This window comes from Abrus precatorius, unplaced genomic scaffold (genome assembly GCF_003935025.1).
Source record: "Abrus precatorius isolate BTA unplaced genomic scaffold, Abrus_2018 Scaffold10, whole genome shotgun sequence".
In the NCBI taxonomy this organism is placed as follows: domain Eukaryota; kingdom Viridiplantae; phylum Streptophyta; class Magnoliopsida; order Fabales; family Fabaceae; genus Abrus; species Abrus precatorius.
The window spans coordinates 5178966-5196625 of NW_020874292.1; the positions used below are offsets into that span (position 1 = coordinate 5178966).

Consider the following 17660-nt stretch of genomic DNA (forward strand, 5'->3'; position numbering starts at 1 on the left):
AGAAAAAAAAAAAAAAAAAAAAAAAAAAAGCTCATCCCTTAGCCCATAAATAAAGCTCATCCCTAGACCCTGACTAGCATTTTCACTTAAAGTCTCCTTCAAAACCTTATTCTCCACGGAAGAATACACCACTATTCCATGGTTGCCGACGAAACTTCGCCGTAAGTAGTCACTCTTTCTCACCACTCATTATTTAATAATTATTAATTTCCCACCCAATTTCAAATAAATAAACCCTGAACTTCAAATTTATTAATACCTTAAATTTTGAAGGAAAAAACAAAGGTACGCTAATTCATTAACTCATATATATAATAATTTGTCAACAAACGTTAATTCAATCGGTAAGTACTTCCATATGCGTTATTCGGACCTTAAATATTGTTAATAATTTGGGACGATGTCAGGTTTGAGACCAGCGAGATGCTGGCAACGCTCCTAGCGTCGACGCCACTGTTGTCGGAGTCGTGGAGGCTGTGCACCACCGTGGCCACAACCGCGCCGTTGAGCTTCATGACGGAGCGAAGTGGCGGTGGCGTCGTGTATGTTGCTTTTCCCGGCGCGCAAATGGCGGGTGGGTCCTATTCTAACTGGAGCAACTTGGTGCCATTGAATAGTATCGGCGACGTGCCACTGTTCTCGTCGCATCGCTACAAAGAAGGCGATGAGCCTGTGATGGTGCATGCTGCGATGCTAAATCTCTTTTCGTCCATTTTCAAGCCATTCCAAAACCAGGTTAGTAGTTATGTTAACATTATATTAATTTGAAAAGTTCAAAAGCAATACAATTTTATTATATTTTTAATTTTTTATAGAACAAATATTTATTTTGTTAATAAAAAATTATCATGCTTTGAGGATTAAAATTAATGAGTAAATCTTTAAATAAGTTAGTCATCAAAATCATGTGGATCAGATGTTTTACTTTATAAGATATTAAACTTTGTTATTTGTTTTAAAATTTGTAAAAATTATTCAAACAAAAGTTTTTAAAGTTAAGGATTAATAAAAAAAATTTAAATTTTGAAAAACTAAATGTTTGAACTTATAAAATCACGAAATTAATTTGAGGGTTTGATTTTATTAACATGTATTTGGTGCAAATTTGTTAGTTTCTTTAAAATAGTTATTTCCAAACATGCTGCAACTCTAGTGCTAATGTTTTTTCTATTTCATGACCATAAGCGTGTTAAGGTAAGGATAATTTTCTTTTTATCAAGTAGAAAGCAATCTACTCTTCGTTTTTGCTTTGGCATTGCCTTTGTCTCTAATAACAAGTGCTAAGCTTCTTGCATGCATGTTTTGAATTTTGATCTACCCATAATATTGTAGCATATGTAAATCAAATTGAATGATATTTTTTCGATTCAGCTGGAATCGATTCTTCTAGTATTCTAAACTAGTTCTAAGATATAGAATAGCGTTATTTTATTCGATAATATAATATCAGAAAATCAGCTGAAATGGTGGATGACGAAGCTCAGGCAAACATGGAAGCGAATGGTAACTGGACCAATATATATATATATCTTAATAACGTAATTATAATATAAAAAATAATTTTTAATATATGTCCAAAGAATACACAATAAAAATATATGTATAGTAAATTTTATTAAAAATTATATGATATCATTAATTTAATATATTAATATAATTAATATTGTATTTTAATAAAAAATTATTATTTATTAATTTCTGATCGTTTGCAGTGTTTTAAAATATCATATAAAGAATGCCTAAAGATAATTTTATTTAGATGTTCAACAAACATTTTTTACAATGAGTGTGGTTGTTGGCAGAAAACATTAAAATAATAATAATTGCAATTTGGTATCTTCTTATTGACTGCTTACGTAAGGAGATTGGTGGGTCGTGCGTGCTACTTTTCTTTTTCAAACCTACACTGGGATTGATAGAATAGCCAATCCAAATAAAACAAAAGTACTGTAAAGCAAATTAAAAAATTAAAGTGAAAAGAAAGAGTAATACTATTTTTTATATTTATTTTTATCTCTTTTTATCGCATAACTTATTTATCTCCTTCTAATTTTGTTTATACAATCTCACTTTTAAAGGTGACATGATAAATATTAGAGTAATTTTATTTATATGATAAATTTTATGAAAATTTTAATGTATTTAAAGATATATAATGAATAATGATTTTTATTTAAAATTATTGCATTTAGTATTCTATATTGAGTTTTATAAATGTTAATGAAAATATATTATATATAAATTCTTATTGTATTAATTATTAGACACATTAAAATTTAATTAAAAATTAAATTAACAGCATAAAAATTTAATACTATCATTAAATTATATTTTGTCACATCATAAAGAATTTTTAACTTTTATAATATTTATTTTATAAATTATATTTTTAAACTCTTAACAAAACAAATAAACTTAAATAAATAGTATTTAAATTTTTTTATAGACAATATATTATTAGAGAGTTTAAGAGAAATTTAAAACTCATATACACAGAGAAAAAAATTAATACTTACTTAGGAAAATAAAAAAGTAGAAACATACTTATACAATCTTAAGATAGATGTAATTGTGTGGGTTCAAATAATAATCAGCTAACAAAATAGTTTCTCCCTTACTAACAAGTGATAACTATTTTTAGGACCTCAGAATAATAAAATTTAGGACTTCTCTCTTATTCAAAACACCATTGAAAAACACTATCCAATTTTTATGTAACCACAAAGACCACACTGTATTTACCAAACAATTAATAAACATATTTCTTCTCTTTTACTACAAACAATACAAATCCAAGAAAATAAGTGAGTGGATAAATATGAAAATAAAACTAGTGAAAATCCAAGTCAACGCACAGTAAAATACTAGATTTGAGATGGAACTGAATACGTTAAAAATAAATAAGTTAAAAGTTCCTTTAAACTTTGACAAAAGCAACAAGTTATATCATCAATTTGAACACCACGATTAATCAGCAAACATTTATAAAGAAGTACATTCAATAACAATTACCAAAAAAATATCAAACACTTAAGAAATACCTTCTCAAGGAAGAAAATAGTATTCAAATATTAATACCTATCCCATCTCCCTTTTCCATAAACTTTACATGATACAATTTTTTCCCTTTTTTTGGTGGGGTAGCGAAGTCATGAAAATGATAGAGAAAGAGTAAAATAAAATTAAAAAATAAATAAACAAATTGCCACCATCCCCTGTTTATTTAATTTGTTCTGAGGAACCTAGTAACTTCTTTGTTGTTACTAATTATAATTAATAAGAACAAAAAGACATTAACTTTAATGAAATAGACACGATCGAACTCACACAGTTGGTAAACATGTGCTAAAGCATGTATAAATAACACTGATCTTTGTTATTTTTATTTAAATAATTCCTTATTTAAACTTTTTTTATTATATTAATGATAAAAGTATTTTATAAAAAAATTTAAAATAAAAAAGACGATAAACACATTGAATTATTTTCATTTTAACCAATGTACTAACAACCAAGCCATTATGGCATTATGACGGCCTCCAGAAGTCCAATTTGAAATGCTCAATCTTTACTTTCAAGTAACAATTATTTGCTTCCTCCATCAAGTAGATAATGCCATTAACAAAGACTCATAGTGGGATCGATTTTTTTAGTCAATGATAGAAAAACCCTTCATTTTTTTATTTAATGCCTTCATCGTCATTGATAAGATAAAATCACCATCATTGACTTGTAAAACCTGGAAAAGAATCATCCATGTTAACCAACCATCTGATATCTTTTTAATTTGATGAAAAGATGCTTAAATATCTTTCAAGGACCAATAAACGAATGAAGATTTTCTTACATGTTAAAAAATATTGTTAAGTTGCTTAATTTTGAAATCAATAGTAATTCTGTTTTTATTAAAATTGTGTTAAGGTATATTAAAAACTATTGTAAATGTATATTAATGATATTTAATTAAAATTGGTTTTTTAATTTCTTAATTAATATTTTTAAATTACTGGTTAACATGTATAATTAATGCCAAAAACAAGTCAATGGGACACACAAATAATGAATACTTTTCATGTTTTTCAAACTTATAACATGATATCTTTCATGTTACTATTAGTATGTACAGTATCACATTCACAATAAATTAATGTATGTTAACAAAAAAAAAAAAACTTATTGCATTTTAAACTGCGAAAGAATAATTTTAAAATGTTGGTTAAGTGAAGTACAATGGAATTTTATATTTGACTTTTTATGTATTTCTTTAGAGTAATGTAAATATAAATCTTCTGTTAGTGCTCTTTTGAAACCCTTTTTCTTTTTTTTTTTAACGAAAGCAGTATTTTTTACTAAAATTATTGCAACCAAAAAACTTATGAAAAGATTTTTGTGTGTGTATCAACAACACTCCCATCAAAACTTATTTTTTAAAAACGAATTTGAGTTTTAGAAATTGGATTTGATGTGTTCCGAAATGAGTTCACATTATATTTTACATTGTTAATGACTTTGTCAAAAATTGAGTCAATGATAAAATGTGAAATTATAATGTTAATCTAAAACTTGATATGATTAAAATTATGATAAAATACATAAATATATAACAAATTATAGAATAAATAATAATTATCTCCATTGTGTTTAAATTGCCTTTTCCCTTTTATTTTAAAATGTACATTATCCTCTCCTAAGAGATGAGTTTGGATTAGCCCCAAATCTCTTTTAATATAAATAAACTTCTGGAGTAAATAATTATAAACATCCCTCTCAATAATATTTTATTTTTATACAATTTTTAATGTTATTAATAACCAACTTTAAATATTTTTAAAAAGTAGAATGACATTTCAAATACTTCAATTGTCAACTTTAAAATTTTTGTTTAAAATGTTCGTTTCATTTTTTATGGTCATATAAATGATAATAAATTTATAAATTTAGTTATTAATCATGTCGAGAATAACGAAAGAAAATTTGAAACATTAAAATGAATTTAAATATAATTATATTTAGTTTTAAATGGAAGATAGCGTATATATTTAAATGAGAAAAAAAAAAGTGATCTTAACGACTCTCAAGAAATGAGAATATAATTTACTCTAGATTATAAAATATTAAATTTTTATTTTATTGGTTTTTTAATAAATTATCACAACCCCATGTTTTGCACTCTCATACAGGCCAATCGTTACAATACCAGTGAAATTCCATGTCTTTCCATTTTAAACTTTAGATTAACGAAATCATATATTTTCAAAAATTTGTTATTCTATATTTAAACAAGTATATACTATCATAGATATTTATTACAATTTTAAATAATTGATGATTAAAAATTTAATAACTTTACATTTTTTTATCTTTTAGAAAGGGAGTTATATTCTTAAATAAAATAAAATAAGAAAACATATTTCATTTAAAAAAGTAACATGACAATATGTAAAAAGAGTAAATTTATGAATTAGATAACACATCTGTTAATTAATATTTTAAGAGTATTAGTTAAAAATGAAAAAATAAAAAAGATATTTTATTATAATTTTTAATACTCTTTTAACATTATTTAAATGTTAAAAATTTATTTATTAATTTATAAACTAATTTATCTCTATATTTAATTCATGAGTCCTGAGTATTACATATGATTTTTTAAAAATTAAATGAAATCATTTTTATGAGTTAGTTTTCTTTCTTATATGATTTTTTTTTTTTGCTTTAAGAATTAATTTTATAAATTTAATCTTACTTTTAAATTTAAATTTATCATACTTTATTTCTAAATTTTATTTTTATTTTAATGTTATTTAATATGTTAAAATGATTATTATTAAAAAATAAAATATTTAATTTTTATTTTTTAAATATATAAATTATATCTTTAGTCTTTATTTAAAATATTATTTTAATTTAATAATATATATACCGTACACGAGAACGTTTAATTTTTTTTTTCAATAAGTCCATTTATTTTATTATTATGGAGTATAACTTTTTAAGACTTATTATTATTTATTTTATAGAGTTTTTTTTATTATTATTCAATTAAAATATATTATAAACATAATTTTTATATAATCTCATCTTCACTGCTGAGTGAGCTGATTTCCCTTCATCTATTCACAATTTGAGGGTAGGGACAGTGAGTTTTCTGCTCTATAAAATTGCAAATAAATGTTTCAACAGCAAAATTATTTTTTTTTTCTGCGTTAAAATTGAATATAATTATTTAATATTTTTTTAACGAATTAATGAAATTAACTTTAATTTATTAAATATGATTATATATAAAAATTAATTTTAACAACATGCTTTAAAATATATGTTTTTTGTTAATAAATATAAAAATTAATTTTACTTATAAAATAATTTTAATGCGTTTTAGGACGTAAGTTAAATAAATTAGTAAGAATGATATAATTTATTAATCAGAAAAATATATAAAAGAACCAAAACATATATTTTTTATATTTTAAAATATTAAATAAAATATTTTATTATGTATTTTTAAACACAAGTTATTGTTGAAAGTTGTGTTGCACTGACCAAGACCAAATTGACCATAACAACTCTTAGAAAATGGAAAAAAAAAAAAAAAAAAAAAAAAAAAAAAAAAAAAACCTTGTTACTCGACAATCATGCCAAATTAACAATTCGGTAGATAACCTTGACGATCATGTTTGCGGCTTTAATTGAATAAAATTTATAGGTACTGTTAGTTAGCCATCTAAAAGTGTTTAATAAGAAATTAAAAGGAAACAAAAAATATGAAATAAACTTAATCTATATAATATTATATATAATTTATTACAGATTATAAAATTTAATATAATTTAATAAATTAATATTATTAAATATTACAATATTTTTAAAAAATATTATTTATTAATTTTTTATCCATGCAATATTACGTCTATTAAAATTTTAAATAATTATTACAAAAAATTATGTTGAAATGTTATAGAAGAAATCACGGAAGAAAGTGCATAATAATATTTTCAAACAAAAATTTGTCATTTTTTTTATTTCTTAACGTGCAGCTCTTGTCAAGTTTTAATAATTTTGTTTTTAAAATTATAATATTTAATGTTATTCATGTGTTGAATTGTGTAATATTTTATATTTTTTAATAAAAAGTATTATATAATTATTATTTTATTTTTATACTTGTAAATTGTCCTGATTATTAAATAAAAATATATTAAATATTTTTATATTTTTAATATAATAAAAATATGTAATTTTTATTTAATATTTATTTTAAAAAGTAAGAGGAAGATCATTAAGAAGATATGTTGGAGGATGTAATAATACTTTAAATTTTTAGGTAAACAGTTATTGAATTCAAAAATTAAATTAAACTGTAATTTAGTTTATCCAGATCTAATATATAATTCAATTAAAATTAATTCTGATTAAATTAGTTATTTTTTTTTTATTAATGTTATTTAAAATGTTATATTATTATATCAGTCAACACTTTTTAAATATAATAATTTTATCTTTGTATTTCTTTTAGTCTAAAAACTAAACCCAAGCTCATCTTGTTGGGGCCGAAAAAACCTGTGATGATCCCATCTTGCATTTTTTCCCCCTTAATTCAATTTACTTAAATATATTTTTAACTAAATCATAGATCAAGTACATTTATATCCTAAGTCAACTTTCAATTAGTCTATGAAAATAGACATCAATAATTTTTAAAAATAAATATAAAACAAATTATAATTTTAATGAGATGTGTGATTCCAACTTTATTATTCAACACTCAATGAAAACAAGTTTTTTTTTTTTTAAAGTCAACTTAGATATGAGTTCAAATTTAATTGTCGTGACTAACTTTAAAAATTCCTTAGCAACAATGTAATGAAGTTAGTACTTATAATTACTTTCATGAACTACAGCGGATAATTTAGAGTGATAATAAGAAAATTATAATAATATCATAAATAACTTAGTTTGATTTAATTTATTTTGATTTTATAAAGAAGATCTGAAAACTTATTTAAATCAAACAAAAATATATCTTTTGTTTTATCAGTTTGATCATTTTTTCATCTATTTATCCAGTTATGAAACAATTTGGATTAGATTTAAACACTCCAACCCGTAGACATTTTGGATAAATTTATATATATAAAAAATAATATAAAAAATAAATAAGTTATAGTCTCATTTAACTTCTCTAAAACTTAAAAGATAAGTTATTTTTAATTTATAAAAAAGTTTTATTTATTTTTATATTATTTTTCTTCAAACTGGGTCATAATTGAGTTCAGATTATGAGATGAAAAACATTTTGTCAATTTAATGATCCATGTTACAATCTCAAAACAACGTGTTTTGTTTACTGCTCCTTATATTTGTTTTACTCGAATGTTATTCCTAACAGTAGTGTCACCATTCAGATGTTGGCAATGATAGGAAACACCAACACCAAATCATTTGTTATAACAGGCCACTCCATTGGAGGAGCCACTGCCTCTCTATGTGCTCTTTGGCTTTTGTCTTACCTCCAACACATATCTTCCTCTGTGTCAGTCTTGTGCATCACTTTTGGTTCACCATTGCTAGGGAATGTCTCTTTTGCTCATGCCATTCTCAACCAAAGATGGGGTGGTAACTTTTGTCACTTAGTTTCAAAGCATGACATAATGCCGAGACTTCTCCTTGCTCCTATAACGCCTTACAGTGCTCAGCTAAATTTTCTTCTTCAGTTTTGGCAATTTTCCATGACTGCTCCAAGCTTTGGAAAGCTTGCAGTTCAAGTTTCTGATAAACAGAAGGAGGATTTGTTCAACTTTCTAAAGAATTACCTGCACGCTGCCACACTCGATGAAGGGTCTGCACCAATTATGTTTCACCCTTTTGGGAGCTACTTTTTTGTTTCTGAAGAAGGAGCAGTGTGTGTAGATAGTTCAACAGCTGTTATAAAGATGATGCATTTGATGTTTGCATCAGGTTCTCCTGCTTGTAGTATTGAGGACCATCTAAAGTATGGAGATTATATTAAGAAATTGTCTTTGCAATTCTTGAGCCAGAAAAATTCCATGGAGGGGAACATTCCTGATTCAAGCTATGAAGCAGGACTTGAATTGGCAATTCGGTCTTTAGGTTTAGCAAACCAGGTAAATGAACTATCTTGTGACACCACTAACTGCGATGTTTCTTCCAATGCCAATTTATTGAACACAAATAGAGAATATGACATGAATAACATTGCATTGCAGTGTCTTATGACTAATCGTTTGCTACACATGATTCAATTTCCACTGGAAGAAGATGATTTCACTAAACAAATTATTATCATTTAACTATAGGTATCAGCTATAGAACCTGCCAAGAAGTGCCTTGAGATGATAAGGAGAAAGGGTCCTTCACCAACCATGAATGCTGCTATCCTACCAATTACATTATCAAAGGTTGTACCCTATAGGGCCGAAATAGAATGGTACAAAGCTTGGTGTGATCAGCAAATTGATCAACTGGGATACTATGACTTGTTCAAGAGGAGAAGGAGCACTACAAAAATGGCCATGAAAGTCAACATGAATCGTCACATACTTGCCAGATTTTGGAAAAATGTAATTGAAATGTGGGAGAGAAATGAGCTGCCTCATGATCTTGCTGTGAGAGATAAATGGGTCAATGCTTCACATTCCTATAAACTCCTAGTTGAGCCATTAGATATTGCGGAATATTATGGGAAGGGGATGCACATAACCAAAGGCCATTACATACAGCATGGAAGAGAGAGGAGATATGAGATTTTTGATAGGTGGTGGAAGGATAGAGTGGACACAGCAGAAGAAAACAATGGGAGGAGCCAGTTTGCTAGTTTGACCCAAGATTCATGCTTTTGGGCAAGGGTGGAGGAAGCAAGGGACTGGTTGAATAGGGTTAGAAGTGGGAATGACACAAGCAAGCTGGTTGTGTTGTGGGATAACATAGAGAAATTTGAGAAGTATGCTATGGAACTTATTGATAATAAGGAGGTGTCACTAGATGTTCTTGCTAAGAACTCAAGTTACAGTATATGGGTGGAAGATTTAAGAGTACTGAGAGAACTCAGAGCAAAGGTGAAGACGTTTCCTCACAACTTTAACACATTTCTGGATGAAGTGTTTCCTTAATAACTTCAAATAAAATCAATAAATAAGCTCAACTGTGTAATATGTCTATGCACTGGTGGTCTGTAAAATAACTTGTTTGCTTATGACTTTGTTGAATCAGTATGTTACTTAAGTAAGTACTAGAAGGATGACAAAAACAACTCAGTTCTCGTTTTTACCTTATTTAATTGTATGATGAGCATTTTCTAATTGACATAGCAGTTTCACTTTCAACTATATTTGTAGACCATAAAATGTACAAGTCAAATCAACACAGCAGAATGAGATAAGGGATATTCCAACAACTATTCTTTAAACTTCTTAAAGTTACACCTTGCCATTTTGAACATCAATATTCCTAACTGGACCTTTGAACCATTTTCTTGCATCCAGCAGCCACCAAAGCATTATTAGACCCAAACCCACCCCTAAAGCAACTGGTGCATAATTGAAGGTATCCCAAGTAATTGGGTAGAGAGTTGGCAAAAGGAATACAGAACATGTGTAACAAATCCATAGAAATGCCACAAGGCATACAGGTCTTCTTGCTTTGCCTAAATAAAATGGCCCAGGCTTGAAGTTCTCCTCAGACATCACAAGTCTTGCAAAGATTGGAACTGCATAACCACCAACCCATCCAATTGTACATATTGAAGTTATTGCAGTAAAGACTACATTGACCTTCAAAATTGGGAGGCCAAGAAGAATGCAAATGGCTGCACAGAGCCACACTGCTTTTGAGGGAACCTTGTTCTTTGGGTGCAGTTGCCGCCATAAAAATGAAAATGGAACTCCCTTATCTCTTGATAGAGCATAAACCTGAAAATTGCTTGGGATGCAATATACTAGTAAGGAAGCATTATACCCATTATCTTTTTGGTTCAAAGATTAACATATAAAAACATCAATAGTAATCTGTAATCAAAGCTAAAAAATGGATAATCTGGTACTTCCTTTTCTCAAAAGATAATTTTTACCAATTTCAGAGGTAAATTGATTGTGGAAGCTAGATAAACCAATTTCTCTATCCTACTAACAACAACAAAGAAAAAGAAATATTGTACTTACCACTCTGGCAGCACTTGTAGTAATTGAAAGCCCACCAAAGAAGAATGAACCCCAAATCACAAATAGTAGAATGATTGCTCCAGCAGAATTGTGATATCTTCCATGGAATGCATCATAGAGTATTTGTGCTGGCACAAATGCTCCAGCAGTTTCATTGTTTGGATCATAAAGGTAACCCAAATCCTGAATGACAGTTGAGAAGTGCCATTACTAACATACTAACGACCTTTGGAGCATAAAATCATTTTCCATGGGAATAAAGGAAAAAGAGGTGCTTGTGCATGGTTATATCTTCAATATGTTTTACTAACTTCAATTTGCATATGCTTACCTGAATGCTGAATGTAAGTGCCAAAATGTACGCCCATCCAAATATTGAAATGATCCCAATACTACCTAGGATTGCAATAGGCCCATTCTTGTCTGCACCTTTAGTTTCTTCAGTTAGATGTGCTGCAGCATCATATCCATAAAGGGAATACTGGCTGACAAGAAATGATAGGATGACTGCATATGGTTTGCTTGATATTCCTGTTGATTCAGGGGCTAATTCTAAGTGTGAGAATACAAATGAAGCAGGTTTTGTAGTTAGTGATACCAAAGGTAACATTATGACAATCACCATTCCACCAATAACCTGACAGAATAAATGAGTGTGTTAACTCCTAATACACCAAAAAACCTTAAAATTGTTGAGCATATGATTAAGTACATGTCAGAATATTTTTTACTAGATATGAACAATTACAAGTTAAAAGCATAAACAGATCCAGAAGTTTATTTGAGTTTAATCACATAAAAATACAACGTCTCTCTCACTCTAATTCTTTCCTTTTGGTCACAGAATAAGCAAGATTAAGACATCAAGGAAGCAAATTTACCTGCCACCATATTGAAATTATATCGATCAAGGCAATCACTTCTAATGCAAATGTGTTCAGTGCAGCCCATATAACCGTGAGGCCAATGTACATACATAAGAATAACCACTTTGGGGCAAAGTAACCTCCACCTTTATTTGTACCTGTCGAGAGTAGGATTATACTCTGCAATGTTTGTGATCCTGCATATGCCTTTAAAACCATGAAAAGCATGAGTTGCTATGTAAACATTATCTAAAAATATTGAGCAGATATTTCACTAGACTGGAAGTACCTGAGTTCCCATCCCAGCAATAAGTCCTATCGTCTCGAGCCAAGCACAGCACCATGAAGAAAATGGTCCCCATTTTGGACCAGCTAAATGGGCAGCCCAAAAATACAGAGAACCAGTGGTCTGTTAGATTGAATTGAAAGTGGAAGTTAGATCTGTAAATAACTAAGGCCCACTTTGAATTAACTTCTAAAACTAAGGGGAGGTTTTCAGTAGTAAAACCCTATTGTTAAGACTTTTCTAAGGCAAAAATGCTAAGTTTTATTAAGTTTATATAAGTGCTTATGGAGAGGAATTAGATGAAGAAAAAGTTGAGGTGCACAAATTAATTTAAACGTGCAAGAAGTTTAGTTCATTTTATTGTTTTGATTCATTTGATTTTCTTTTCCTATAGGTGCTTGTTGAGAAATTTATCTAAACTGACTCTAAATTCATTTACTCATTCATGTGCAGCAAGAACCAAGTATTTTTAGGATGTAAGAGTTTCCTGAAGTCGAAAAGCTATTATTGACTCTATTTCATGATTGGAAAGGGCATATTTTGTTTGCTTAAAAATCATTGATTCCTTTTCTTGGTTACAAAAAAATCATTGATTATGTCCAAGATCGAAAGTCAAATTAGTTTGATCTGTAGACTAAATATCTATTATTTCTCCTTCTACCAAGCTGAATTTACTATATGACCATCAGAAATTAAATTTTATCAATCCATATCTTAATTATATCAACTTGAATATATTTGAAGTTCCTACAGAGAAATCTTAACTGCATACAGAGAGCTATGCTTTGAGGGGTGGGGTATAACTGGAATGTTATGGTTTTTCATAATTAATTACACATAAGTAAAATAATATTTTAAACTTTTAAGCCTTAAAGCACTGCCACCACAAACAAATTACACAATAACTTTACGAAGAGAGACAAACCGGGAAAGATGAACATATCTCAGCCATTGCAATCCCAACGAACCAAGTGAAGAAAGAGACTACTATCCATCCCCAAACAAGAGTTGCAGGGCCAGCATATTGAAGACTAGAACCATAGAGAGGTGTAATTCCAGTGAAAAGGGTCATTGTTGAAAATGATATTGCCAGAGTTTTGAACATAGTCTGCAGTATCATAAATGGAAAAATTTAACAAATTTAATTACTAAAAAAAAGTTATTTTATTTACAGAAAACTAGGATCAAGAATCAGCTTCAACAAACACAACATAGCAAAAATAAAAAGAAAAAAACACCATTTCTCTTCTCAGTTCTTGCTTGTAACCAAGCTCATTGAGCCTCTTTTCTGCTGAATCCATTGCTGTGTTTCCTGTTACTTCCGCAAAGCTGCTTTCACTCCCCATGGAACCAGGCTTCCGTTGAGGAGTTCCTACCTAATATGAAAAAAGAAAAAGAAAAAGGAAAAAAACTTAACATAAAATCTCGCAAATCTCATGAATATAAGCACTGAAGATGCGAGCAATGACGATATTTGACTAGTCCCACTATGTTTCAGTTGAAAGATTCAAACTTTGTAGTTCGGTTCACATAGTCAGTTTTCAAACAAGTTGCAATATTTGAATGGTCTCAAACAAGGACAAATAATACTTTTCATGCTTCTTTTTCTACTCAGGCGTCATTGTTTTCTTTCACACTGAAACAAAAAAAAAAAAATCCGATTTCATACTTGCCCTTTTTAGTCTGTTGCTTTAGCTTGCAACCTGAAAAGTGAACGTATCAGCGTGGAGCCTACTATGATAAGCTAACTTAGAAATTTGGTTCCCTGAAAACAGTCAAATAAATTGTGTCATTTGTCGCCTTGTGGATTAAACAGTGCTAGAACGACGAATTGGAAATATATCACTTGATGCATTTGGTTTCCACAGTTTGACTTGCCACCGATGATAATGTCAGAGGGAAATGGACACCGAAAAAGATAGAGATGGAATTTAATAAAGGCTGCACAACTCTGAGAGAACTCAGAGCAAAGGCCTTAGTTGTTTGACTTTGGGGATCCAGCACCTGTTCTCATGTTCATTGGTACAGGTAGCTTTTATATATTTTTTTATATCGGAGGTGAAAAAATAGCTTGCATCTTAGCCCTTTTTTTTTTTTTTTAGATCTCAGTTACCTTTGCAAGAGATCATTTTATATAAGTAGAGAACATCCAGTGTGGCAAAATTTGTGGTCTAAAAGCTTGCTTAAAAATCAATCATATATTACTTGAACTAACTCGTAAAAATGCATGCTAGATTATATGGTGATAGGCCTCAGTTGGATGTAAGAGAAAAATATTTAATCATAAATAAATAGCAAATAACTCTTTGACTTAATTTACTGCATGTGATTAACAATTTTCCTATTTATAACTTTTTAGCAAACCTTCCGCCTGGAAATTTGGTTAGTTTGGGTCAAAGATCGGTTCCCATAAACCCGAAGATCATTAATAACACAAGGCCTTAGTTGTTTTCTTCAGAGAACACTTAAACACGTTGACCCTTTTTTTCTGAGAGATCTGACTAGAAAAAGAGATCATTAATAACAAAAGGCCACAAGGGGCTATATCTTATATCTACATCACATGGATAAGTCGCCCTCATAATGAATGATAAAGATACACTCAAGCAGCAGCTTGCAGAACTTTTGGTCAAGAGAAAATGTCTAAATACCAACCATCATGATTACCACACGAAGAATTTATTAAAATCCTTGCCATGAGAAAGGGCAAGATTAATTTTAAAAGCATAACATAATTGACTAGAAATTTCTTAGTAATGATTAATTCCTGGCTTGCATCATCTCTAAAATCTAGACTATGATAGCAGGAGTTAGCTATAGGTTGACCAAAACATTTCTCTGTCAGTTTCCAAAATTTTTAACTCAGTGCATAACTATATATTTTAACAATTTTTCTTTTTTCTTACATGCACTTCAAATTTTCAGTCTGCTTGTTTATGGTGGCTTTCAGTAAGATTTGAACACAAGTTGGTAGCCATAACCTAGAAATCAAAACTCAAAGAATAAAAAAATTAAAATAGCAAAATTCTTCATGCTTGAATTTAAGCTGCTGCATCAAAGGAATGAAGAACTTGCTCTAAGATTATTCTTTTATGAGGATCAAGAGGACTCTCAGGTTTATCAGAGTGAACAATATTTAGTAGATAGAGCTTCTTTGAGGCCACAAATGCTGCAGAAAAGATCCTCTTCATCCCTCCCCGAGTACTATCGACCTTATACTCAAATTCATAAATTTGCAAGCCTCTTTCTCCGGATCTTTCTGCAACTGTAATCAACTCAGCCTCCTTTGTACTTTCCTGAACGTCAAGGCAAAAACTAACAGAAGTTAATTTATTATACAATCACATAGATATTTGATATATATCCAGTAATTCTAAGAGCACAAAGACATTTATAATCATAAGCAAATAAGGTACAATTTGGGATATGAAATGGTATATGAATATTAAATGGTCAACTTTTGAAGATAAAAGTGACACAAATGTTTCCTTAAACTCAGTATAGAACTCATGCTTTGCTTATCTCGTTGTATATATTGTCTATACGTACAGCATTGCTAACTTTGAAATCAAAATGAAGATTCTAACAAATGTTAAGGTGAATTTCAGCTCCATTTTTAAGGAGATTCTTCTAGACAGTCACAACCAAATGCTCAAGTTTACCTTAACATTTGCTTATATAAGGAGATTCTAACAAATTATTGAGATTCTTCTAGACAGTCACAATCAAATGCTCAAGTTTATCTTAACATTTGCTTATATAAGGAGATTCTAACAAATTATTAAGGAGATTATTCTAGACAGTCACAATCAAATGCTCAAGTTTACCTTCCATTTGCTTATTATATTATATAAGGAGATTCTAACAAATTATTAAGGAGATTCTTCTAGACAGTCACAATCAAATGCTCAAGTTTATTTTAACATTTGCTTATATAAGGAGATTCTAACAAATTATTAAGTAAATTCTCACAAATTATTAAGGAGATTATTCTAGACCGTACAATCAAATGCTCAAGTTTACCTTTCATATGCTTATTATATAAGGAGATTCTTCTAGACAGTCACAACCAAATGCTCAAGTTTACCTTACGTCTTTCTGCTTGTAAAAGCTTATCAGCTACAAACTGAGGAGTCCCAAAGTCTCCAAGAGTGGCAAGACGAACTGGGTTTACCACAACCCCAATATTGTTACTTCCCATATTTGCCTCTTCAAACAACACAGTTGCCCCTGCTTTATCAACCTGTTAACCACATTAGTAAAGACTGTTCTTTTCCTTTAGTTGAAAAAGAAAACTCATTTATTCAAGATACACTTATATTACTAATGGGTAGACAGATTCACTTTGTCAAAATTCAAGGGAAGTTTCAAGAGTAAACATAATATTCGTGGAAGTGACATCCTGTTTATAATTGAAGTTTGGTCCTAATAGTTTTACTTGCATTAAAACAAAGATATAAGCAAAATGCAAGTAAAATGTTAGGAATAATAATATATGGAAAGACCAAATTATATATTGATACTTTTGGGACCAATTAATTTAAAAAACAAAAACACTAAAATGTGAGTAAGTTAATACATTTGATAACTTCTGAAACAAAACTTTACCGAACTAAAGATAAAGACAACATCACTTTTAGATACTAATTTGTGTATTGATTAATGAATCAGAAATTTATTAAAAATTAGGTAGGGATACATTAAAAATTATCAAAATAGTGCATTGTTAAGTTTTTCAATAAAAAATGCTTTTAATCCTCTAAAAAAGATTTTTCGTTGTGTACTCAAAGTTTGAACTTAAAAAGTAGTTTACCTTTGTCCAAGAAGAGGGTCTAAGAAGAGTGAAACCTTCCTTGGAATCAGTGTATCTCTGAAGCTCCAATTCTTGAGCCAACAACACAGCATCATGCACATTTGGCAATGACACAGCCTCACCCAACAGAAACGTTGTGAGAAGAAGGGTAAGGTTGAGGCTCCTCTTACTAAAACAGGGCGAAAAGTGCACGTCTTTGTGGGATTCATGAATGCAAGTGGGTGAAGTTGATTTGGGGAACAAGATTAACACAAAGGTTCTGGAAGAAGCATTGGTGAATTGAGAATGTTGGGGGAAGAGAGTGTTGCGTAAAAGGGTGGAGAAACTTCTCAAAGCCATTTTGCAAAGTTAACGATTTGCTTTTGCTTTGAGGTTTGTTGGGTTGGGTTTCAATGTTTTCTAGTCATAGGAGGAATCGAAGAGAGATAACGAGGTAGGTACAAGGTGTTCGTTAATCGTTATCTAGATTTCCTCTCGTTTTTGTTTGCCTGAAAATTCAGACTTTATCTGTTACTTTT

The 17660-nt window shown here is 29.2% G+C and overlaps 3 protein-coding genes across 3 annotated transcripts; 1 reads left to right on the forward strand and 2 right to left on the reverse strand.

Annotated features, from left to right (window-relative positions):
* Positions 1-76: 76 nt before the first annotated feature.
* On the forward strand, positions 77-10260 carry LOC113852557 (lipase-like PAD4). Its single transcript, XM_027482870.1, has 4 exons — positions 77-161; positions 408-735; positions 8406-9125; positions 9318-10260. The coding sequence occupies exons 1-4, from the start codon at positions 139-141 to the stop codon at positions 10128-10130; spliced, it is 1884 nt and encodes a 627-aa protein (XP_027338671.1). The 5' UTR covers positions 77-138; the 3' UTR covers positions 10131-10260.
* Positions 10261-10407: 147 nt separating this feature from the next.
* Positions 10408-13848, reverse strand: LOC113865288 (amino-acid permease BAT1 homolog). Its single transcript, XM_027499748.1, has 7 exons — positions 13568-13848; positions 13255-13437; positions 12333-12452; positions 12059-12250; positions 11509-11814; positions 11178-11360; positions 10408-10928 (listed from the first exon to the last, which is right to left on the reverse strand). Exons 1-7 carry the CDS (start codon positions 13673-13675, stop codon positions 10437-10439), a joined length of 1584 nt encoding a protein of 527 aa, XP_027355549.1. The 5' UTR covers positions 13676-13848; the 3' UTR covers positions 10408-10436.
* Positions 13849-14829: 981 nt separating this feature from the next.
* On the reverse strand, positions 14830-17632 carry LOC113865309 (psbP domain-containing protein 2, chloroplastic). The gene is made up of 3 exons (XM_027499775.1): positions 17143-17632; positions 16417-16572; positions 14830-15625 (listed from the first exon to the last, which is right to left on the reverse strand). Exons 1-3 carry the CDS (start codon positions 17479-17481, stop codon positions 15371-15373), a joined length of 750 nt encoding a protein of 249 aa, XP_027355576.1. The 5' UTR covers positions 17482-17632; the 3' UTR covers positions 14830-15370.
* Between the last annotated feature and the right edge of the window lie 28 nt (positions 17633-17660).